At 33.3% G+C, this 26,064-nt stretch overlaps 1 protein-coding gene across 7 annotated transcripts in view; it reads right to left on the bottom strand.

Annotated features, from left to right (window-relative positions):
• The window catches only part of shot (dystonin-like protein short stop), a 278,055-nt gene that overhangs the window by 10,200 nt on the left and 241,791 nt on the right, over positions 1–26,064 (bottom strand). For all 7 annotated transcript variants that reach the window (XM_089255090.1, XM_089255094.1, XM_089255092.1 and 4 more), the window contains 34 exons: positions 25,828–26,043; positions 24,458–24,571; positions 23,405–23,518; positions 23,079–23,291; positions 22,002–22,163; positions 20,883–21,053; positions 20,343–20,669; positions 19,836–20,162; positions 18,827–18,911; positions 18,401–18,627; positions 18,075–18,281; positions 17,180–17,299; positions 15,890–16,216; positions 15,548–15,754; positions 12,493–12,721; positions 11,369–11,595; positions 11,029–11,253; positions 10,294–10,395; positions 9,102–9,272; positions 8,850–9,005; positions 8,514–8,714; positions 8,252–8,380; positions 7,967–8,137; positions 7,531–7,686; positions 7,185–7,391; positions 5,273–5,559; positions 3,088–3,247; positions 2,678–2,875; positions 2,001–2,273; positions 1,331–1,519; positions 1,036–1,220; positions 794–923; positions 589–633; positions 344–461 (listed from right to left, as the gene is read on the bottom strand). In XM_089255090.1, coding sequence (XP_089111216.1) covers positions 344–461; positions 589–633; positions 794–923; positions 1,036–1,220; positions 1,331–1,519; positions 2,001–2,273; positions 2,678–2,875; positions 3,088–3,247; positions 5,273–5,559; positions 7,185–7,391; positions 7,531–7,686; positions 7,967–8,137; positions 8,252–8,380; positions 8,514–8,714; positions 8,850–9,005; positions 9,102–9,272; positions 10,294–10,395; positions 11,029–11,253; positions 11,369–11,595; positions 12,493–12,721; positions 15,548–15,754; positions 15,890–16,216; positions 17,180–17,299; positions 18,075–18,281; positions 18,401–18,627; positions 18,827–18,911; positions 19,836–20,162; positions 20,343–20,669; positions 20,883–21,053; positions 22,002–22,163; positions 23,079–23,291; positions 23,405–23,518; positions 24,458–24,571; positions 25,828–26,043 — 6,376 coding nt within the window. The remainder of the gene's footprint in view (positions 1–343; positions 462–588; positions 634–793; positions 924–1,035; positions 1,221–1,330; positions 1,520–2,000; positions 2,274–2,677; positions 2,876–3,087; positions 3,248–5,272; positions 5,560–7,184; positions 7,392–7,530; positions 7,687–7,966; positions 8,138–8,251; positions 8,381–8,513; positions 8,715–8,849; positions 9,006–9,101; positions 9,273–10,293; positions 10,396–11,028; positions 11,254–11,368; positions 11,596–12,492; positions 12,722–15,547; positions 15,755–15,889; positions 16,217–17,179; positions 17,300–18,074; positions 18,282–18,400; positions 18,628–18,826; positions 18,912–19,835; positions 20,163–20,342; positions 20,670–20,882; positions 21,054–22,001; positions 22,164–23,078; positions 23,292–23,404; positions 23,519–24,457; positions 24,572–25,827; positions 26,044–26,064) is intronic.

Below are 26,064 nucleotides of genomic sequence, written 5' to 3'. Positions count from 1 at the left end.
TTAATCTATATTTCAGAAAGACTGAATCTCTTAACATTAACCTCCCAATATTGGCCACATCTGGTCCACATTTTAGCGGCCGTTATTGGGTTTCACTTTATATACTAAACCTAGAAGCAAAACCAAGATGCGCTAGTCAATAAAGTGAACATTATTTTTTTATACAGCATTAACAGTATTATTTTATATTCTATTACTATAGTAAATATAAAATAGCATTTATATTTACTTATAGTAAATATAAATGGTATTTTCTCCTGCTGACTTTCAAGTGAAATACAAAATATATGATAAATAAAGAAACACAAAAATGAATTATAAATAATATAAACATAAAACTGACTTGATTTTAAGATGCCTTCAATGAATTCGTCACGAGTGACCTTCCCATCATTATCCTTGTCAATTTTACGGAAAAGATCCATCACTCTAGATTTCTTGTTGTTCATCCATGCCAAAAACTGATATTGGGAAGGGGAGGGGGGGGGGGAGAAATCATTATTCATGAAAAAGAATAAATTTTAAACCTTAAAAGAACAAAAACAATTCAATTTTAAAACCTTTTGAAAGACAATGACTTATTCCTACCTTCTTCCTCCATTCATCGAAATCAAAATTCTTTATTCTTTCGAGCTAAAATAAAAATAAGCTTATACAGCATTCAAACAATGAATAAAATCAATGACTAGCATGAAGTACTGATTGCAATTCCCATGCTTTATGAATTTCACTAATTTGCAGCGTTTTCATTTGTTTGAAGACAAATTAGATTCTGTAAAACTAATGAGCTTACTTCTCTCATGTAATTCAGTTTATCTTCGAGCCTCCTCTGTCTCTCCATTGCCAAAAGCCACACGTTACGCCACTTTTCTACGAGTTCTCTAGCTCTTGCGTTCTTGATTTCAGGTTCAAATGGCTGGCGGCTAATTATAAAATGTGCAGAGCATATTTGTATGAATATGTTTTCACAATTTTTTATTCAGTTACTCATTACAGAGTATTGGAAAAAATCTTACAACATATCAAAATACATACGCTGGAGCTTTCACAGAAGATGGTGTCCCTCTTCCAGATTTTATACGATCCTGCGCAGATTCATGTCTTTCTCTATCTCTGCCTTTATCTTTACCAGATGGCTGTTGAGGTTGGCGCTTAGATTGGAAAGCTTTTGTTACTCTCTCCACGTCTGGCTGACGTTTCGTCATATCATCCATGAATCCCTGTGGGGGGAAAAAAGACAGAGACAAAGATAATTCAAGCAGGTCAGAAAATGAAATGATAAACATTTCCTTTTACTTTTGAAAAAATTGTCAAACAGAAAGCATATTACTTGGTGATCCACAATGAGCTGTTCCAAAAGAGGTATCTCATCTGGTAGAGGCTCCGCTTCCAAAGCTGTAAGACTAGTTTCAGCACTAATCAACCAAGCAAGAAGCTCTTCAAGAAGATCTAGAATATCCCTTAAAGATCTCAGGTGATCATTCAGTCTTTGCTCTCGCTGTTTCGCCCACATAGACACCTGGAATAAAATCAAGCATAGAAAATGATATTAGTATCGTGGGGTGGCTCCTGAAGCAAAGGCACACGCCTCCCTAGGAAAATTTACTCATTATTAATTCAATTCCACAAATGGATTTGATTCCAATATAATACCATTTAATTAATTTTCAATGAAAAAATTTGATGAAATGAGCAATAGAATTATTTTCGGAAGTCCTGATTTTAAAAAAAAATGTGCCCCTGAAAAATATGGGTCATATGGTCATCCCATACGTTTCTAATTGCCAACATTCTTTGTCCCGCACCTTCTATAGCAGATATTTAACTATAGCAGGCACAGTTCAATTCACAGCTATAGGTGAGATGGTCTACCTCATAACTTTGCAAGCCTAGTGCGGAGGCGTTGTTCTTTAGGTGGTATTGACATAACACACTGTATGAAATACTCATATTTCAAACACTTATATATATATACACACAAAAACAGCATTAATGCTTACTTCTTCCCATCGAGATTGGATGATGGTTATCCAATGTCTGATGACAGAAACACCATCAGGATGGCACTTTTTCAGAATATCTTGAGCATGTGTGATGGTGGTATTTTTATTGATCTCTTGTTCAGCCATTTCTTTCATGAACCTCTGATGGTCTTCGATCTGTTGCTTTGTAGTTTCTTCATCATCAGGAAGCGGACCAGCGAAACGCAATTTCATTTCAGCGTCAGACAGCCATTCCAACAACATGTGTACCGCTTTGTGAAGCCTTTCAGCCTAGAAAGAAAAATAAACCTTATACAGAATTGTCATAATATCTATAACATCCTTTGTTTTATACGTTAATCTATTTTAGTGGTTCTCAAACTTTTGTCACCCCCGGCTGCCTTGCCCAATTCATGGTTTATCTGCGGCTCCCGAGAATAGTTTCAGACATTTCCAAACTTATAAAAGAATCACTTCCGAGCATAACTATAGGCATACAAATCAATCTCCAGCTCATTGCAATGCCCGTGACAAGCAATGCCCCTAGGAGCCACGACACAAACTTTTAGGAATACACTGATCTATCTGATTAGGCGAAAAAACAAGTCACTGCTTATATTTAGGCAGAATTTGAAAAGAAAACAGAATAAAAAACCATAAAATGATAGATTATGCCACAAATAACTTTTTCATACCTCACGAAGAGCTTCCTCAAGCTTTCTCTGTTTTTCATCACTAAGTTTTGCAACTAGTACCCACATGCTGTCTAGTTGTTGGATCTGTTGGCGAATATGCTCTGCATCATCTGGATTAGCAGATTCAAGAAGTTCTTTAGCTGTTCTACGAACGGATTCGAGATTGTTTGACCTATTCTTCAGCTCATCTTGGAATGACTGGGAAAAAATTCATAAATAGAAAATTTTCAATTTCCTAAATAAATTTTTATCATCTTTTTGTCATAAATTCATACCTCATCTAGAAAACCATCAAAACAAGAAACAGAGATCCTAGATATTTCCCGATTGTGTTATTTTTTTAAACTTTTATTGCAAAGCATCCCCTTTACAATGTGCCAATAAATTCAAATTGACTAATGTTAACACACCTTGTGTTGATCGACGAGTGCCATCACAGTGTCTAAATCACCATGGAGTAATTGATTTTCAGAAAGAGCTTTTTTAGATTTTTCAAGCCAATCAATCAGAGCTTGAACAGCATCTTTAAACTGGCCGGAGAATAACAAAGCTTCTTCTAGTTTCCTCTGCCTATTGAGATTAAACAGAAATGTTCAAAAAAATAAGAAATAAAAATTGAAATTATGAAAATATCTACATATATAAAATTGATATTCTGTGTGTGTATGTTCTTTATACAAATTTATAATTTTAACCCAATCGTCGCCAAATCATAGACCAAACAGGAGCAGACTTAAACGATAGGCAACTTTAAAAGTTTGTAAGAGCTGACCAAAAAAAACCGTCAGAATTTTAGAATGTTTACTTTGGTTCCCTGGCAATGCATTTTAGACATGTGTCTTGACAATGGTCTGTTATTTCTTTAATGCTGAAATTATATTGGGAAAATCAGCGTCGGGTATTGGGATCTGTGCTAGGCCCGTTGTTATTTATCATTTTTATCAATGATCTATCCGCACTTTTCAAAAATTGTCTACTCTTTGCAGATGATTTGAAGATTTTTAAAAGTATTGATTGTATTGATGTATGTTATAGCCTTCAAAATGAGCTGTCTTTACTTCACGAATGGTATTTACTTAATAGACTTAATCTCAATATTGATAAATGTTTTGTTCTTTCATTCACTCACAAAAAGAATCCAATCTTTTTTACGTATAACATTAATAATAGCCAATTGCTCAGAAGAACCTCTGCGACCGATTTGGGAGTTATTTATAGTACCAATTTTAACTTTGCTGATCACATTAAAAATCTTTGCTCTGTGTCATATAAAAAACTTGGTTTGCTTAAAAGAATGTCGAGAGATTTCAAGGATAGTAATACGTTAATATCCCTTTTTAATGCGCTTATAAGATCTAAACTTGAATATGCTTCAATTATCTGGAACCCATTTCACGCTTGCCATATTATGAGTCTTGAAATTATTCAAAACAATTTTCTAAGGTATTTATATTTCAAAAAATATGGTCCTTATAACAATATTCTATCTGCCACTCATCTACGAAACAGTTTCAATGTCAATAGCTTACAAAAACGCAGAGAGTACTTGCTCGTTATTTTTTTCAAGAAACTGTTGACTAACCAAATTGATTGTATACCAATTCTTAATGAAATCTGTTTCAATATTAAGTGTCACAATACATGATCCAATTGTTTATTTGCCATCAAATCATATAATACTAATATTGGTAATTTCTGTGCTATAAACAGATTTTCTGAATTTTATAATGCGCTTCCTCAACATCTGGATATTTTTCATTCGTCTGTTACCGACTTTAGAAGATTTTTGCTGTGATTGCGTTGTATATATCTTTGTATAGAATTTTTGTATTTTGCGTAATTCTTTGTTACTTTTTATTTGTCTTTTGTGTACTTTATCATGTCGCTTTTTCTATTCTGTGCAAATTTTTATTTTTACTGCAAGCTGTAATTGGGTTTAAACCTGTAGCTTTGTTTTATAAATAAAATAAAAATAAAATAAAAAAATACCTAGTACCTAAATAAAACTAAAATTTATCCATAAAAATATATATTTTAAGTCAATACTTTCTAGACATTATGCCGAGGTGAACTTGGGGGGAGGGGGGAGAGAAGTTCAACCCCCAGAATCTATTGCAAAAGCAGGCAAGCACACATAATGCCACATATACAAGATCTGTTCTGTTTTCCCTTAAAACAGGTGGTTGAAAATTGAACTATTTTTTTTTTAAATTTCATAAATCTCTTTCCCACGGTCTCATTAACATATCCTAAAAATTTGGCTGTTCAAATAAGCAGTTTTTGAGGAAAAACTACTCAAGACTACGGAAATTTCAATTATAATCACCCAGTACTTCAAAATTACACTTTATGTGTTCAAGTCAAAAAATTACATAGCATTTTGAGACACTCTCATAATCAAGAATACTGGAGCTCATCAGCTCACGAGGCAGAGACAAAGGGGGAGGGTTTGGTCTCTCTCTCTCTCTTGCATGAAAATGACTATTACACTGTCAGTTTGAGGAAAACTTTTTAGCAAAAACGCCATTCTGATACTTAAATGGATGAAGCATTACATTAAACTAAAAGTTTTAATAATACAATAGAAGTTCTCACTTGTCCACAGATTTGGCACAAACATTATTCCACTTGTTCTTAAGCTCATCCAACATGCCTTGGAGCACAGGAACATCTGATTTGGGGCACTTCTCTTTCAAATTTCTTCCAAGCTTCATCGTACCATCAAATAATGGTTGTTTTGCACCAAGAGTCCTTTGAAATTCTTTGTGCTTTGCCAGCATTTGTTTTATTTTCTCTGGGTCATTACCCACATGCGTGCTCACATCAAGTGATTTTTCGGCATCATCCAACCACTTGGTTAGATCAGACCATGCATCATGGAACTGTATGGACAAATAAGAGCACATATAATGAATAAAAAATAATAATTTAATCAAAAATATAAAAAATATCTTTATCAGCATCAGCAAGATATTGCATGCTGATAAATCCACATATGACTGAATGATACAATGATACAAACACAAATAGCCAAAAAGAAGTGAAAAACCAATAATCCACATTTACAAAGTTACATATGACTATGCTAAGAATATAAAAATAAAATTTATATAATAAAAATTATATTTTAGGGTCACTATGTACAGGCATAATTGGTTCCTTTTGTTCAGAGAACCGAAAGTGCTAATAGGAAAGGATGAGTGATGTGATACCAGAGAGAACTACTGTGGGAATATAACAGGACCATAACTAGGATTTCTTTAGGGAGGGCAAACACAATTTTGCTATACCCCTCACTACTACTTAACCATATATACATACACATCGTTCACATTCCCCTACGGAATTTCTAACGAAAGGTACATGCCGGAATGTGCATGTACGTGTTGGAACCTTACGTGTAAAGTTTGTTTCTGTAATACTTGTTATGTGTAGTGAGCCATTTGCCATCGATTTTTTTACTAACTATGAGTGAAGTGTAATGATTGAATAATTGTACATTGTAGGCCTATTGCTCTCTGTGGCAAGACTTTTCAATGGGTCAGACTTTCAACTTTATAAAATCATCTTTTGTAGTGAAGAGTCTAAACACTTTTTTTCCCCTAAAATTTGCCACTCCCCTCATGATTGTTGTCTGGGGCAATTGCCCCTGTTGCCCCTTTCTAGTTCAGGCCCTGATATATATACTAGGTAAAGATGCATGAAGGTTTGTCTATTGTGCATACCAAATAGAAATAGGTAAACTGCAAATACTGATACATATTCATTAAAAATGCAGCATAAAATGTTGATGTTTCGAGGAAATAGACCTTCTCTGGATATTATGCCAAGGTGAACTGCGAAAAAAGTCACCTGGTCTCCGCCAGGAATCAAACCAGACAAGTGTGCTACCACATATATAACACTGAAGACTGCCTTCCTCATTTTAAGCATTGTGGTGCAAGGCGCTGAAGTAGAAACATTAGTAGCCCTCCCAGACAGTAGAGATCGTTTTTAATTAGTGTTTTTTTATTGATGTAATTTAGCTCTTATATGGCCCATAATTCCTACAATACTAACAAAATATGTAAAACGTCTCGTCATATTTTGTCGAAGAGATTTATTCAATATAAATTGACAGCCCAACTCAAAAATGCAACAACTCAGAAAATTGGATTTTTGAGTTATTCATGCCATGAGAATGGTGAAAAATACCTTTACATATAGCAAAACAACAACCCCCCCCCCACCCCAACCCTGCTGCAATTAAATCATAGCTGATTTCCATTCAGTTCCATACTAAGTGAATCTTTAAAATGCAGATATCTCACAACACAGAATTTTGAGTTGTTGCCATTTGGAACTCTGGTGTTTTCCGGACACAGGATAACCGAAACTGCAGATATCGAATTTGATGATAAGGCAGACAGTTATATCATAAATTCAATCATAAGAACAAAAATAAAACACACAAAAAATTTTAATTATTTACTTGTGTGAGAAAGATAATGAAAATTTCAGTACTCACCTCTTTAGCTTCTTTATAACCATGGTCTAAGCTTCTGGTTCTTTCAGCTGCTTTTGACACTACTCTCTCCCATCTATGCTGGACACTGATCAGAAGGTTCTTGATTAGGATTACATCCTGTTTTTGACTGAAATACTTAAGGTGAGTTCCTTTTTTATCTAAGTTCAACATTACTTCTCGATGAGCTCCCACTTCTTTCTGGAATGCCTGTATTCATTCGAGCAAATAAATAAAAATATTCTAGTATTAAAATAGGAAAAAGTAACAAACACTCCATAAGAATTTGGGAAAAATTTTTTCTAGATTTATTTTTGTATTTAAATGAACTAAGAAGCGAATTAAATACCTTATGATCTTCTATCTGCTCCAATACAAGATCCATTGTCCTGCTCACTGGTTTCAAATTGGAAAGGAACTTCTCAGCGTTTGTCAACCACTCGACAAAGTCTTGCAAAGCTTCATGGAATTCAGTTGCTTCACGAAGAGCTATCTCCAGTTTTATCTGCAAGGAATTAAAATGTATTAACAAGAACCAAAGGCGAAGAACAGTCATGGATATGAAATATATGAATAAATGCTTTATAAATCAGGTAAAAGTAAAATGGAGTAAAATAGGACACTTCATTTCCATTCCAAAGTATATGTATCACAAATGAAAATAATTTTATTTGGTTCGAAACAATTTTTTAATAAATTTTTTTTTTAGATCAAACATGCTGTATACTAAAACTTACATTCAAGCCATATCTGCAAGTAAATCATGTAATGGGGTCACTACATACCTTCCTATCATTTGCTCTATTCAGAACATTTTCCCACCGTTGTTTCAAAGTACGTAAGCTATGTTGCAGATTGGTAGCAGAGCCTTCATTTGACCGTTTCAGGTAGTTTTGACCCTGAGTTAAGACGCCATCAACTTTATGCTTATTATTGTCCAAATCATTGTACAATTCCTAGGAAATAGATTTTTTTTTCAAAAAAAAGTTATTCAAAAGAAAATATTCAACCAGAGAAATCAAAATTTTAATGCAAAAGAGATGAAATGAGATGAACATCAAATAATATACCATGAATCTGTTCAACTGCTCTCTGGCTGTTTCTGGTAATCCTCCAACAGGTTTTGACGCCACCAACTGACCGTCAATGTCACTCAGCCACATAAGCAAGTCCTGTATTTCTTGATTGAATATTTGTGCCTGAAGTCAATGAAATAAAAACATTTTGAACAGAAATTTCGTTTTTCTTTTGCGAATATAAAAAATAATGATTGATATCATGTAATGTACTTTGCATTCACAAAAATGGGGTATGTAAAAATCAGTAATATACCTCTTTGAGAGCTTCCTCCAATTCTGTCTGTCTTTCTGAAGCTTTGTCTTGCAAATGTTGCCACCTTTTGTTCAAGTTGTTCAGTTTATTTTGAGTAACACTGGCATCCTCGCTGCCTCGATTTGCCTCAATTAACTGGCGACCAGCTCTATTCAAAGTATCAACACTGGTTTGATGTGCTTGGATATCATTCATTAGAACCTTTATGTGTATAATATTATAAAATATTAATCTCAGAAAATATAAATGTTTGAAAGATATGTATATAATGTTATTCATAGATAACATTGATATACAGCAAACATTTGCAGCCACATTCTAACATTAGTATCTCACCTTATGTTTAGCGAGTTCTACTTCAATGACCTGTGGATCACCAAACACAGGTTTCATGTCACCGAGTGTTTTCTCTGTTTTCGAGATCCAGACCATGAATTCATCAAGAGCGTGTTGGAACTGGCCAAGTCTCAACAGTGCGTTTTCAAGCTCAGTCTATGGATCAAAGCAAAAGAAAATATATTTCAATTTGACAAAGACAAAGTTATTCTAATTAAAATGGGTCACTCAAAAGAAAATTCATCTTCATACCTGTCGGTCAACCATTCCTTTCAATAGATCATCCCATCTCTTGTTGATATCAGCAAGTGGTTCTCTTATAGACTTAGCTTGAGTTGGTGATGTCCGCTCCATCAGCTCATGTGCCTGCCGATTTATTGACTCTACTTCCACCATATGTGGATCAACTTCATTCTTGAAGTTCTAGAAATAACAAGCAGAAATTAAAATAAAAATGATATTTAAAAAAAAAAACTGGCTAAATTCATTTACGGTAAAAATTTTGGATCACTCTGTTTAAGGCCGAGATTACACGGTAAAAGTTTTGGAAAAGTCCTTTCATAAAACTTGAAAAATGCAACCAATAAGTGTAATGGTTACATTTGAGCAGCCCAGTTATTTTTAAAGTTTTGTAAAAGTTCTTTTACCAAACTTTTATAGTATAAACCCAGCTTAAGAGTATTTCCCAAGTGTTTTTCTTTCAATGCAAGTCAGGCCACCTTGGCAAGTTAAGAGACCAGGCTCAAGCACTTTACTGGGCTTTTTTTAATATTTTATATAATGGAAGTAACACCAAATTTAAAAATATATTGTATGCACATGGTGTATAAATGGAGCCCTTCAATAGTTTGAGAGACCTTGTTTGATTTCAGCTCATTCATTAAGACCTCACCAACTATGGAAGTGACATTCATTGTGCAAGCCCATGAAAGATGATCTCAACCTCTTGTTGGTGTAAGGGGCCAAAAATATCATGGAACATATCATTTGAGTTTTTATTATTTTCTGTGGGGAAGTTTGATTTGATAAATTCAAGTGTTTTTGATTACAAACACATTCGTGAAATGAGTTATGCTCACAAACCAGCTTTACTGTATAGTAAAAATTACATAAATGAGAATATAAAATTTGTGTTCAAAAGAAGAATTCTATATGTATGCATGATACTTATCATAGCTCAGGATTACACTATAAAAGTTTCGTAAAATTCATTTATAAAACTTGAAAAATTCAATCAATAAGGTTACGAGTTGCATTCGAGAAAATGCAACCGATGTCCTTATTGGCTGTATTTTTCCAGTTTTATAAATTAACTTTTATGAAACTTTTATAGTGTAATCCCGGCTATAGACTGAAACATCATTTCTTTTGCTCAAAAATAAATAGAAATTCTGACATATTTTCTGCAACCTTATAGAGTAAGTCAATATTCTGAGATACTTGCCTTTAGCTGAAGAATCTGTCCTTTGACTGCTTCAATATCAGACCCAACAGGACCAAGGCCAGCATAAGTGTCCTCTGCATAATCCAAGAATTCGAGCAAGCTCTGCGAAATATACAAAGTATATAAATGTTTTATGACCAAGGAATTATTTTTTGTCATTTAAAGTTTTATTAATGCCATAATATCAAATCACGTGGATGCTATGGTGTTATTTAATAGAGTGAACTAACAAAAGTTCACGCAGAAAGGTAATTTATTTGTATTCTTTTGTGTTTTGAGTCTTTTAGAGAATCTTGACCAATAAAAGTTTTACTAACTAGATGCAATTTACAAATCCTGATTCAAAACCTTAATTGAAAAATTTTCAAACAATCCCTCAAAAGCTATGACCAAAAAACTAGCTACAATAGCCATCAATGTTAAGATTTGTACACTAACTGCTAGTCTTTTTTGCATTTTGTGTGAAATTTAATTTCTTGGAATTTCTTGGAAGAAATTTAAATTTTGGCCTTATTACTAATTTTTAGCCAAACCTACAGTATATCAAAACAATCTACACAGAGTAAAAATGATTCTACAAGTTATTTTAATTTACTAAAGTTAGTAAAATTTTAAGTTACTAAAACTGATAAAATTTTAATTGAAATTAAATTTGTAGTATTTGAAATACCTCAGACAACAAAAAAATTTTCTTATCGTACACAATAAAGAAAAGAAAGAAGCCATTTAGCTGACCTGCAATACATCATGGAAGTTCATGGCCTTTTCCATGGCATCTATCAGGTTTTGTTCACGCTTGGCATACAAGGTGGTTACGTTTTCCCAAGCAGAATCAAGGTCCTCGATGTGCTTCTTGACTTCAGGTTTGTCAGGTTCTCCGCAGAGCTGCATCAGATCTTGTCCAGCTTGTCTGCACTGGTCAACTTCTGGTTTGGTTTGCTCAATTTCTTGTCTTATTTCCTGAGTGATACATGAAACAGCACATTTATAAAGAGTTTTCTTTTAATCATCTACTTTGCACATTTTTTAATGTTGATGAGGGGAAAAAAAAAACTTCAAATGCCTCTCAGCTTACTTGTAGTACATCTTGCTGATGCTGAATGGCATTCGGTTCAACTGCAGGTGGTTCTTGTGCATTCAAACTTTCTTGAAGTTCATTGAGAGTCTTCATGACCATCGTAAGCTCATCCCAGAACCTTTCAGCAGCGGCAAGTGCATCTTCAAGTGATCGACCTCTTTTATGAGCAAGTTTCTGAATATTTTCCCACAAGTCATTTAATTTGTCCAATTTCTGTTTTATGTCTGGAAAAACAAGAAAAGAAAAAGTCGTTAAATTAGGCTGGACTAAAAATTGCCAAAAAGTTAGAACATTATCAAATCATGAATGCTTTAAAATTTTTTTTAAGAACTTTCAATACATCTTAAATGCGTAGCCTTCTGAGGTCTCCATCATTGAAATTGCTAACAATTTCACAAAAAATAGCTACTAAAGGATCAAGGTGATAAATTCAAAATTATTTCCAATGAAGCTTGCAGGCTACTTGGAACTATATTACTGTAGCAAAAATTTCAGGACATTGATTCACAAGTAACATTGTGCATTTGGATAAGACCCAGATACCTTCTTACAATTTCAAATACTGTAGAATGATTTGTTGTCCCCTCAGGATTCATGGAAAGTTTTAATACGGCTCTTAATACTGAAAAGTTTAAAGCAATTCTGCTTTGGACAATGGTCAGTTATGATAAATAACATAATGAAAAGTCTGACGATTGCCCTCAAACTCTGTAAAATCCTCTAAAGATGCAAAAGCACATCAAGTGGCAGTAAAAGGGCGCGGTAGTCCAGGTTGATAAGATACTCGTCTAAAGCACCAAAGGATGTTTAGAGGTGTCGCGAGTTCGATACTCAGTTCGTCCTTGTCAGAAAACTTTCCTGACACAGGGGTACAACAAGAATGGCAACATGACCACAGAAAAACTGGCTACCGCAGGGAGTCGAGGGGTTAGCGCACCAACCTCTTGAGTATAAAAAAAACAAGCCTGCCGTTCGGAATCTGCAATAAAATGTAGGTCCCAGTCTAATTAGCCCTCGTGTGCAGAAAATGACTGTGGTGCGACAAAAATGATCAAATGATCAAAAGTGGCAGTAAAATCTTGCCTTAAAACAATGTAAAAACATGCAAAATTTTATCATACCTTTCACAGCAGGATCTCGTGTATTACCAGCCTTGATGATTACATCATCAGCAGCCCGTTTCACAGCCTCTAGTGCATTTGATCGTTTGTCAAGGTCTTTGAGTACCGCCTTATTTTCTCCAAGCTGTTCCTGTATCTTCTCTGGATGAGCGGATATAGGTTCAGCATTGTTCAATTGATCAGCAGTATTGCTGAGAGAATTGAGCATTCCATCGAGCTTGTCTGAAAACTGATTACAAATAAAATTCATGAATTTTATAGATTGAATTTAAAGAAAAGCTGAAAATATGGCATAAATGCATGTTTAATCAAATGCGATTGATAATATTAAGAAAAAATATATATATTTAATAAAAATAGTAAAATTAAATGTTAGCAAAAAAGGTGAGAATAAAATTTAAAATGGGAACTGTAAATAATAAATGTTCGATACAATGAATATCATTTGGAGGGGAAGGGGATATAAACTGCAATTCGTTAAATATTTATAAATATAAAAGCAAGCCAACTTGAGAGGAAAAAAAAATAAATTATCATATTTATTAGTATTAATTTATGATGATAGTATCTGAGAAGAAATTTCAATATTAAACAAAAATATTTTCAGAATGTTTGATAATTCAGAAAAAAAAAATTGATTTAATGGTGAAATAACTATTTTTAATGACTGGAGAAAGATCTTTTCCTTAATGATGTAAAGATGAACTCGTCAAAAGTTTCTATAGATGCAATATCTTTACTACACTAATTTACAGGAATCATTTGTTATTGAAAACTACTAAACTTCATACTGATTTTTATTAAAAGTGTAAAAATTATAAGAACATGTAAAACTGTATGAACAGATGTTAAATTTGGATACAACAGAACTCAATTTAAGTTGTTTCAGCAGTTTCGAACACACTAACTGAACAGGTGCAAGGTAGACCTAGAAACATTGATGAATGAATCATCTCAACACTCTTCCCATTTTCAGCCTACACATTTTCTAAGTAACATTTTCTATAACCAGGCCTATTCAAGAAAGGATCAACACCTACTAGAGGGTCATAGTGGGTAGAGGTTATCTTCACTTGTTTTCCCTTACTCCCACGCTTTAAACTAAGCATTAGCATTTTGCTAAGAACAAAGTTGATTGAATCTCAAAGAAGAAGAGTAGGAAAAAAAAAAACAGGTTTCTCTCATATTGGGTGTGTATTACTTTTAACAATAGGGAGGACATAAAAGCTCCAGTAGCTGCATTGTATAAGGGAAGGTGCTAAAAAAATTTAAGAAGCAACCCCGACTCAGTGAGCAGAATAAGCTGAAGTAGTTATAAAAAATATATAGGCCTATAAATGGCAGTTTAAATTGCTATCGCAATGATCAATGTGCTTGAATTGTTTCAAAAGTGATCCTTTAAATAATTCATTCAAATTTCAATTCGTATATGTATGAATTATTTCCATTCTGGAATGAAATGTTTGAAACAATGTGAATCATGATGACAAAACCTATACAATGAATGTTATATTAAACAATTTTTTTTACATTTTTGATTAGAGAAAAATAAATTTTACTTCAAAATAAAAATGTTCTTCAAGATACTTAAAAATAATCTTTATGCATTTACTGCAATTGACTTTTCTTATTTCTATTCAATGCTTTTTACATGTTCTTTGACCTTACAACAGCCAAACTGTCTATGAATGAATCTAACAAAATGACTTTGAAACAAATTTAAAAAAAAGAAGATAGAAAATTTGTGTGAAATGGCAAAGTTTAAATCTTAAGTTAGAGTGCAAAATTCTAATATGCAGCCACACGCTTGAATTACAGAATCCTCTTCAAGTATTGTCAATGATTGAAATCAAACTGATGGCAATTCTATCAGGGTTTTTATTAGTTTAGTTATTAACCCTTCAATGTAGAGGTCAGGACTTCACATACTATGGAGTGACGTGTTGCAGCGGCCAACTGTATATCTTAATTTTTTAATCCCTTATATTATTTCACGATCACAACATGTTTGGTATCATTTGAAAAAAGAATGTGCTGTTATACAATCATAACTATTATATTATTTTCATTTATCATATTTTATTGTGAGTGATGAATGTTTGCTGCTTAACATGTGGAAATTTGGGTGTTATTGTAAAGAGAGTATGCTTTAGCCCTTCAAGCTAAAACACCCTGTATAACTAAGTAGCTCTTTGTTACAGCCATGAGGTAAAAATCTGATTTTTGGCAGTGGTAGAAGAAAAAAAAAAAATTTAACTAAAGAAAATTGCATAAATTTTATTTAAGGCAATACAAATGATACTATACAATATTGTAGACAAGATATTATTTTATAAACATAAAAAATTGCAAATTAATTCAATGATTAGTTTAAAAGCTATAATTTTTCTACTAAACATCTGTGAAAACTGGCGATTCCATTTTAATCTCCTCCAACTTACGAGATGGGGGGAGGGGATTCCTTTTAATCTCCTACAACCAATGAGATGGGATTCATTTAAATCTCCTTCAGGCTTGAGGGGGTAAATATAGTTAGCCAATCTATCTGCATTGGTTTATTCCTCCACACTAGCTTCAATGAGTTTTGATTTCGCATCCATTTTCCACTTATTAAACCGAACTCTTTTATCATAGTCATAAGTTTTTCTCAATATGTTCGAATTAACTATTATTTTACATATTTACATAACTCGCTTTATATACTCTAATAACGCCATAAATTTGTGGTAATCAAGTTGATCTGACAAAGCATCAGTAAATCAAACATTTATATATCTGGAGTGGCAGTACATTACTTTTTTTAGATATGTTAAGCGTGAGCAGGGTGGAAAATAGAAGGAAAGGGGGCAATGGCTCAGAGCAGCAAAATTTAGAGGGGCCTCAAATTCTAGGTGAGAACAAAAACACTTATAAAATCATTGAATTTTACACACAGTGGAAGGTGGAAAAATCATATTTCTCACCCACCCACAAAAAAACTTACAGCCCTAAGTGTGACTATCAAAATAAAACTGTACGTAAAAATTTACTAACAGAGAATTTAATATGAATATACCTGAGAAGTAGCTTGCATGGCTTCTTCAAGAGCATTTTGCATGTCCTTCAGAGTGTCTTTAAGGGTGTTGTATCTACTGTTATCAGAATCAACCATCTTTTGCACTTTGTTTCCTTCCACTGGAGAACAGAGTTTTTTCAGGGCAGCACCAGTCTTGTTCAGTTTGTCAAGTAGAGGTTTGTGCTCATTAACTGATTGCATGAGAGCCTGAATGGGAAAAAAAAGTTTAATCCAAGAAAATATTGTGCATATAAATTTTCATTATCTTGAAAACTAAGATTTTTTTTACTTTACCTTAATATACTATCAAATATTGAATGAAATATTTTTTTGCCCACTAACCTTGTTACAATCTTGCTGCTTCTTGATTTGATGTGCATTAAGAGCAGGTGCACCTTGCAGAGCAGCTTCAGTTTCCATCTCATCGAGCCACTGACACAAATCTAAATGAGTCTCGAAGAAATGCTCAGCCAAAGGAAGAGCTTGTTCGAGAGCTGAAAGTCTATCAGAGCACAGAGATGACACAGTGTTAGTAATGTCTTTCAATTCATCTGCCTTTATTCGCACTTCTGCAAGGTCTTCGCCTGATGATTCCCTCATTAGCTTCTTGGCGGCAGACAATATGTCCCTCACACGACCCTTCTGGCTACTCACTTCATCATTAAGAGTCTGTAACAAAGTTTTTATTCAATTGAAAAATAAAATTTACAGATATTAAAAAAGTTTAAAAACTACCAAGCAAAAAATTTTACTGTTTGAATTTGTGAGACCATAATTTTTTTTAATTGGTACTTCATTTCAAAATTTCATTCCACAAGTATATATTGTATGTACATTTGCCATTGAGTTTTACAAACCTTCAACTCTATTCCTCCAGTCGCCAAAAAATATATAATTTCTTTAAAAATCTTTCCTATATTTATAAATTTTAAATTTCAAGAACTGATTGTTCAAGTGTGTTGGAATTCATGAAAGCAAGTGTCAACTGTGTAAGTACCCAATTATGGTGCACTTAATAACCTCATTCCCCACCAGTAAATTATAATTCACACATTTTCTCTTCAAACTACAGTGAAACCTCAGTACAACGATACTCTATATCCAGTGTTAACCAACCTTTCTGATGCTGCTAACACCCTGTAGTGGAGGTCAATGCTCTGCAAACTCCCTGTAGTGAAGGTTGATTAGAAGCCCCCCCCCCCCCACTTTAAAATCCAAAAGGTATTGTTATTTACAATTTGCATATCACAAAAAACTGAGATAATAAGTTGAAATTTCACAGCTCTAAATGCATTATTATGCAATGGTAGTAAATGAGAGAGAGATACCCCAGGGAGGAGGGGTGGAGTCAGCGGACCATCGGTTGAAAAAAACTATATACATAAATCCCTCTACAATATTTTTTCATGCCTATAGTCTTTTGTTAAACTGCTGCCTCTTGATATATAACCATAATCCCTTCAAACCAGTATCTTTTCATGATCAGCAAAGCATTGTTATATTGAGATTTCATTGTATATATAAAAAACATTTTTTTAAAAAGATTTCACATGGAAAAATATTTTTAGCCACAATCACAATATAATTGCAATGATAATATTTTTGAAAGATAAGGAATGCTATCAGTCTTACTTTTTGTCTCTTTAACAAGACAGCCAAAGCTTCTGGGTCAGCAGTTAGTGGTTCAGCTTGGCGTAACTGTTTTTCAATGTCTTGGAACCAATCTAGCAGATCTTCAATATCACCAACAACCTATACAAAAAAAGTATGCCAAAGTTAAAAGATATAATTTCTGAACAAAATGTTATATATTCATTCATTTTACATTTTTAAGAATTGTCTCGATTAACTAAGAATCTCGTTATATGAATGAGTGGTAAAAAAACATTGTACACTAACGTAAACAGATAAAAAGCCTGATCAAACTTCATATTTTTTTAACAAAAAAAAAAAAAGCCAAATTACTTTTTAATTTTGTTATCAGTGCTTACAAATCTTAATCCAATTGATTTCAGCAAAAAATTTTAGTTTCAAATAACATATTTCAATTGAAATATTGCCAAACAGCCGATGATTTTTTTAAGACCCAACATAGAAAATTCTCAGCAGTCAAAAATATTGTTTTATATAACTTGTCAACAGAGTTAGAATTGAAAAATAATGGTTACGAGAACTTGCTGGTCAGCAGACATCATAACTGGTCTGCTAAACGAAATCTGTTCTAAATACTAATTAATTTTCCCAAATATATTGGAATTTACAAGAGTGATATACCACCAAGGGGGTGCCAAAAACACATAAAAAATCTACTGCCGATTGAAGAATCTCCTGTAAGAGACTCTTCCACAATCAATGTATCGATACGGGGAGGGACACAAAAGTTTTTTGCTACTGGTCCTGTGGAGCACTACAATTTTTTTTCTTGGCGGTCCAATTGTTTAATCAGCAGCCTTGGACCAGCAAACCACCAATGATTTCAAACACTGCTTGTAAGGGAAACATGAGTATTGCTTTTAAAGGCTTTTACCTCGACATTTCTCTGCTTTGATAGATCAATTCTCTCTGCTTTCCTTTGCACTTGTTCGCAGATGGTGTCGAATCTCCTATTAACTTTTGTTACTTCAGACTCAATAACAGCTGCACCTTCTCCTGGTGACATTTGGCATAGCTGAGGACCTAAGTGATTCAATGTATCCACAATTGTGCGGTTCTCTTGAATTTCCGCTTCTAGCCTCTGAAAATAAAATTTTGATGGTAAAACATGCTTTTAGGATTTGACAGAAAATGTTCCTAGAACTAGTAAGTATACTGAGCATAAGAAAATAAAAGTTTAAGGCTCATTGATGGATTTACCTGAATGACAGTTTCTTGACTGGTCAGTCCTACTGTTTCCAAACCTTTAAGTTGCCTCTCAGCTGACTCCATCCACACACAGATTCGTTTGTGAGAAGAGTGGAAATTTTGAACAAGAGGCAGTGAATCTTGTGCTTGCCTCAATCTATCAGCAGCACGACTTGTGAGATCGGTGAATTTGACACTTAGGGTGTCCAATTTCTCTTTCATCCAGATTACGTCATCGCCTGAAAAAATAACACTACATAAATCACACCATCCTTGACAGATACCAATATTTTCTACCAGCTTATAGAAAAGTCACATTTATAATGGAAATAACCCTCAGGTAAGGTATAAACTGTTTTACATTACTCTTGCTAACATGTTGCTTATTTAAAAAAAACATACTTAATAAAACAAATTAAACGGAAGAATCAGTTTTACCTGAAGCATGTTTCATGATTTCTTGTCCTGCTGCAGCAACATCATCAACCTGTTTCTGGTGATCGGAGATCTCTTCACTCAATTCCTATCAAATGAAAGTTTTATTACATAACCTAGTAAAAATTATATTAATTAGGATGTCTCGGAATTCCGAAAGACAATATTATTTCTGAATAGCCATACAGGGGTGAGCGAAAAGTCTAAACACTTGTATGAAATGAAAAAAAAAAAATTAGATTTGAATTGAGATAGTTGGCTGAACAGGTTGACTGTATCAGGGATTTCTTTGACAGGAAAAAAAAGTTATGAAAATTATCAATAGATGATGTCGACGAAGAAAAGAAAAAAAGTATGCAGAGGACAATGAAAATGTTCCATATTTATTCAATATAGCAGCAGCTAGCTGGGCCAAAAGCCTGATGAATATTGTATTATGGTTCACGTTACATCATCATGCCAAAAGTGCTTATGCCCAACAAAACTTTTTCTTTTCCAGAAAACATTGTTCAGATAAATTTCAAATTTATTCGGCACTCAATATTTAATAACCATCTTATTTGCATCTTCCAGTCTATATTTTTGGTATTTGTCATTTCTAGTTATTACCTATTGGTCATTTCTAGAGCTTTTCTTTTAACAAAAAAATAAAAATCTCCCGTGAATACAGCTAAACATAGAGCTCTTCCACCATATTTGTGCAATGTGTGACGGCAGTATTATTGCTACAAGCAACAGCTGTTTTAATGCCACTTTTTTTTAATGATTAGATATCACTTTAAACAAAAAACTGGTTTTGCTGCTCTAAGATGGAGGACTATGAGTCCGCTTAGTATTCCAGGCTCGTCAGCCAAACTGCATCTCAATGCAATTGTTCCCATTTTTTTAAAATAAATTTTTAAAGTTTCTACAAACTTTTGGCCTAACCTGTAAATAACTGACTCAAGTATTTATTAATAAGATTACATCAAAAATACGAATGTAAGTGAAACTTCTTAGTTGAAATTCTTACCACAAGCTCATCCAGTTGTTCCTGTAATTTTTCAACATAGACACTGAGGGTATGGAAACGAGAAAGACGAGAAGCCATTTCATTGATCCAAGCCATGAGATCTTCATAGTTCACAGTGAAAGACCCAACACCCTGGAAAGCCTCTGCAAGCAGTTGACCGATGTGCTCACTGTCTTCGACTACTTTGGCATAATGGTTGGTCACCTCTTGCAACTTGTCAACAACCACCTGGGCTTCATCATCACCCACGAGACTCATAAGTGTTTGTGCGATTTCTGTTAGTTCTTCAAATGCTTCCTTGTGATCCATTATGTCTTCATGTAGAGTCTGAAAGAACCAGAACAAATTATTTATAACTAGAATATAATCGACCACACACATACAAATCCATAACTTTGTGAAGGGTAAAAAATTAAAAACTTTAAAAAAAAAGGTTTGATAAAAGATTGAATGATAGAGAAAAGATTATTTTTTTTACACTTGGGAAGTTCAATGCAACAGACTTACATCATGCTCAACCATGCGACGCCTGATCTTTTCTTGATCACTTGGGATAGTAGCCATTACAGTCAATTTCTTTTCAACTTGCTCCAGCCACTCCACAAGCGGTGCCATCTTGTCCTGGAAATCTTTAGCAACTGGAATAGTATGTTCCAATGCTTCTGTTCTGTCCTGGGCAGCGCTTTTCAGTTCTTCATACCTCTGCATCAAATCATTCAACTGAGCACTGATTTCATTTCGCTCTATAGATTCCATGTTACTCATGATTTCCTGACCCATCGCCATGAGTGATTCCATATTGGACTGTCTGTCCATCAATAACTTGTTAAGGAACTGAAAAGGATAAAAGTTTAAAGGATATATATTAAATAACATATCAATGCAAACAGGATTACAAAGCAAAAACAAACAAATTTTATCAATGATTTCACCTATGAAAGTATGATATTTAAATGATTTTTTCATTCCATATGGGACAAATAAATTGAACTTAGTTTTCTGATTCTTCCCCCCCCCCCCCAAGTTACGAGAAATACATGGACATACCTTTTGTTCTTGAAGTTGGGCTTTTACAACCTTGTAATCAGCTGATGGTGGTTTCTGGTTGGCTACAAGTTCTTCTGTATCTTCAAGCCATTTTTGTACTCCGTCAAGGGCTTCTTGGAATTTTCCAGATTGAAGGAATGCTGTATCTAAACGCCTCTCTCTTTCATTCATCTATAAAATAATCAAATTTCAATAAGATAGTACATATGCAGAAAAAATGTAATTGTTAACTTGAAAAATTTTATTAACATCATTTATCCAGGAAAAAAAAAGAAGCAAAGCCTATATCAGGAGTGGTCGATTTCTGCACAGAAAGAGCAAATTATGTAACAATATAGCTTTTTTTTGCATACTATTTAAACCAAACATGCTTTCTACATACGCTAGGGCAGGAAAAAAATTTAAATAGAAAAATTCAGTACCGGTTTAGGAATTGAAGTTGATTTACATTTTTTGGAGATTTCGCACTGAGAATAAGAATTAATTTAAGCAGTTTTATTCTTTAAAGCAAAAAATTTATATAAAAATTTATTTTTTTTTAAAATTTATATATTTCCATAAGCATATGGAAACAGGACAAAAAGAAATTATCCACTTACAGAAGTCTGATTGTACAACAAAATTTTCCTGATTTTGATACAGAAATTAAAAGTAATTCATTTTGAACAACTGATTCCACGAACGAAATCCTAATTCAAAAATAATTCCATGATTCACAATTTTTCCTATATCAATTATATCAGAAAACGCTTTTTTTGAAGCCACTGAATTTAACACCAAGATAACTGATTTAATATAATTTCTGCTGAAGTATTTTCAGATGAAAGATAAGAAATATTTGACAGTTTTTTTCTAATCAATGCTAAGATATTAAAAATATTTTGAGACACAATTTTCCCTTATATAATATTATATTGTTGCCTTGATTTGATTTCTGTGACAATAAAAGATCTTTTTTGTCAGCTAACAAGATCAAGAATGTAACTAATTCAAATGATGATTATTTGAAAATAATTTATATAATAACTCACCTTATGGAATGAGACAGATTTCAAAACAACATTTTATTCTGACTAATAATGCTATATTTCGCTATTGTTATACTTAAATTGAACTAACCTTTTGCTTAAGATTATTCCACTTGTCGTTCAAAGCATCCAAATCTTGTTCTAGAATGCTAGTATTTACTCCTGATGCTGCAGACTGGATGAGACCTTGTCCAACCTTGTTGATGGATTCAATGTGTTTGGCAAGAGGTTCTAGGCGTTCCCTGCGATAATGCTGAAATAAACAAAATTTGACTTTCATGAAGAAATACAGGCAAATATTTTCTTTAATATCTGTGCATGTTAACAACTAAGTATAATGGTTTTCAGCAAAGTATGAAATGATCATTTGAGATTAGACCAATCACAATGTTATATACAAACTAAAAATAAACTTCAAACATTAATATACAAAAAAAAAAAAAAAATTAAGTTAATGATTATATATTAATTGCATCCAAACATTAAAAACTAATATGGTCGTATAAAAACTCCTATATAATAATACTTAAAGCACCGGAGAAACATATCTTTATAGGATCATTATATATGTAATGTATTAACACTATGAAAAGTGCATCAAGATCAGAGGTTATCATATTTTCACTGTATTTAGTACTTTACCAATAACCTACATAATGAGTGAAAGTGGTACAAATCGGAAAAACTGCCCAATTAGGAATATGATGCATTAAATCCGTAATTACACTGCTCAACAATGGTTTTGTTCTCAAAGATATTTCAGTGATTTTAGGGTGATTTCGGAATGCTGATTCCGAATATGGCATTGGTTTTGACAGACTGGCTCTAGTTTTGAGATGAAGAGGAAATTAAATTTCACTGGTAATACATAAGCAGCATACAAATCACATTCCAAGTGTATGAAATGTAAATCAATAATAAACTGAATATCCATAAATATTAAGACCACCAATGTCTGATCATTATATAAATATAATAAAATGTTGAATACAATAGGAAACAAAAAATTATCAGCAGCCCCAATATACCCCTAAATGCATTAAAATTTCCTTGGGGAACCTAAAAAAAAATTGTTGAGAAGTGTTATTTACGCAAGACATACAATTCTAAAAGGTTACTAGAGTACAGAAACTACCAACTAGGTTCACTTCATATGTTCTTCTCTTACCTTGAACTGGTCTTGTTGAGATCTGATGGTATCAACTTCACCGCTGATGGGTTTGAAAGAGTGTTCTTCCCGAGCAGTGTCATTCAACTCGCCTGATATTTCATTAAAGTCCTGGTAGAATTTTTCAAGTCTCTGCAACATGTTTTCTAGGTTTGAATCCCTGGTCTTAGCTCGTTCTTCAAGGCGCACCAATTGACGATGGAATACATCCAGCTTCAATGAAAAATATTGACAAATATATATTTTTGCAAAAAATTATTTGAGTTCAAATACTAAAAAAAAAAAAAAACTTAATTAGTAGATTTATCAATTTCTGCCTTTGTTACCTGATTGCGACATCCTTTCGGATCAGGAGAATATCCATGGCTTATGATATCCTGGCAGTTGTGCTCTAGGTCTTCAAACTCCTCTCTGGATTTTTTCAGTTTCCTCAGGTAGCTCTAAATTAATGAAAATTATTCAGTTAGCTCTGAACATTACACATTAATGAAGCCTTATCATAATGAAACAGATTTTGATGGATCATATGAGACTTTAAACCATCACCATTATTTAGGATCATTTGACAATCATAGCTGAGTATTTTTCTTCCTTGATGTATCACTTGTTCATGTGTCAAACATCTTCAAGACTTATCACCATTATTTCTACACACACAGGGATAGAGCTCATATTTTAACTTTTCCCTGGTTCAGCCTCAGCCTAAACAGCCTGATAGAATATTGTAAGCCCAGACAGTGAAATGTTATGTACATTCATCTTAACGAACCCAGAAACTTTTCTCCAACTCCCAACCCATCTTGTCCACAATCACCATAAAATTTGTTGAACGCAGCAGTACCCAATTGTCCGGGGAAAATATGTTGTAAAAATCATGTTTTTTCTTCCTTTTTTTTGACATAAAATAAAGTGTTCTGAACTCTGCCATGAAGCTGGGCTGGAGGAGATCTCAGCAATGAGATAAGTCCAATGGCAAAGTTCTGGCATTCATTCATTCAGACAGTAAAATGTAAGAATACAGTCAATAGTTGTTACAACAACCCCACATCAGAGCGACCATTCCATTACAATGACTGGTAGGATAAGACACAAATTTTTACATATAATGAGTACCTTTTATGGTTTTACTTTTAATATAACATCAGTTTTTCGACGGAATGAAGAGGGAGGGGGGAAGTCATTATAATGAGTGTTGACTGTAAGCAGATACATGCTCCATAATCATCATGATAATGCATCTTGAAGATGTTTGCCAGATGTGCAGGTGAAATATCAAGCAGAAAAGTTTCAACCCTGACACTCAAACATCACTAAAACAATGTATTATTCCTCAGAAAATTTGAATTGGTGAAAAAATAACAAAATACAAGTAAAATTACCCTGATTTCATCAATCTGTCTGTTCACTGTATCAATGTCACGACCAATAGGTGCCATATTGTCCAACTCCTCATCAAGGTTGTTCAGATGATGGTGTCCATCCTTCATTTTGTTCTATGAAGAAAAATTACATTAAGTTACAAAACTGATGGTTGCTTGAAAGGTAGTAGCTATTTGATTTCATGAAATAAGCACATGTCTATTGATTAGCCTAAAGACCAAGGAAAACACTAAAACATATTTAAACATTTTTTCATTGCAACATTTGATGACAAACATTTGAAAGACGAGTACGATGATGCTACTCAGCATACATTACAAAAATATGAGCCAGTATTTCATTATAATAAAAACCAATGAAAATAATTAAAAAACTAGGCATAAATTATATTTTTCGTTACGTTTAAAACGAAGTGGGTAATGGTTACAAACTATTCATAGAAAACTGTATACAGTTTTATAAATACTGCTACTTGATCAGACATGCACCTCATAAAAACATTTCTTTAGGGAATTTTATAATAAATTATTTGCATGCAGGAATGTGTTGTATTAATGCATGGCCGTAACATATTTATGCTGTCAGAGTTATTCTTGTTCCGTTGTACCCATGCTGCCATCTCTGTTCCATGTTTTGAAGTGAAAATGGCAGATGCCTGAACTTTCATGTTACATGTGTTTTTATTGCATTAAAGATGTACCTACTCTCTGTAGGGAGACTCCTTCAAATAGAAGACTGGCTCCCATTTTTACGTTGAAGTTGAATAATTGATTTTCTGCAACTTCAGCCAACCACTATTGCACAATGAACACAAGTTTAAACCTGGATCTTCACAATGAGAGTCAAGCACAATGCCCACACTACTGCACGGCAGCAAAGAGCAATTCAGTATTGCAAATAACTGAATAAAGCAGTAATATTTTAAAAAGTTATAAATATATAGATGTAGTACCTCCAATTTACCACCGGAAATGTTCTCTAAACAAATCTTCAATACATAGAAATTACTAAAGGAGAAATATTAACTAGATATAATGCCAAACTTGTTATGACAAAGTTTTGCAAAATATATGGTGACATTAAATCGTTCTTTGACACTTTAAACTTTTTTTTCTGTATGAAGGTTTTCTCACTGCTGAAATTTCTTCCATTTCAGTGATATTTCCTTGAAAGGATGTACTTCCAAGTTCACGGAATTATCTTATTATAGTCTTTCATTATTTTACATTATCTGATAAACATTGAAAAATAATTGAATAAAATAGTTTTCTTTTTCATTCAAGAGCATACTTGAATAAAAAATATATTTTCTTGATTTCCGATCTTAGCAAGAAAACAGTCCATTTCTTTTATATATAATGGCACTCACATTGAATTGGGATACCACTTCTGTGGCAGATTCTAGATCGCTGCATTTGTCTTCCAATATCTGCATCAAATGCTTATGGCGTTTGTCAAGTTCTTCGACCTCATCAGTTATGTGAGAAGTGTCAACAGAAGGTGCTGCTTCAGCAACAAGTCTATGTGCATTGTCTCGCAAGCTGTCAAGTTGTTTCTTCACACCATCTGCTTCAGCAAGCATGGCCTTGAAAGAAATTTTATAAAT

Source organism: Pholcus phalangioides, unplaced genomic scaffold (genome assembly GCF_987345545.1).
Source record: "Pholcus phalangioides strain wild (caught in Gottingen) unplaced genomic scaffold, Ppha-v1.0 ptg000042l_1, whole genome shotgun sequence".
NCBI classification, from domain to species: domain Eukaryota; kingdom Metazoa; phylum Arthropoda; class Arachnida; order Araneae; family Pholcidae; genus Pholcus; species Pholcus phalangioides.
This window is presented reverse-complemented; position numbering and strand designations above follow the sequence as displayed.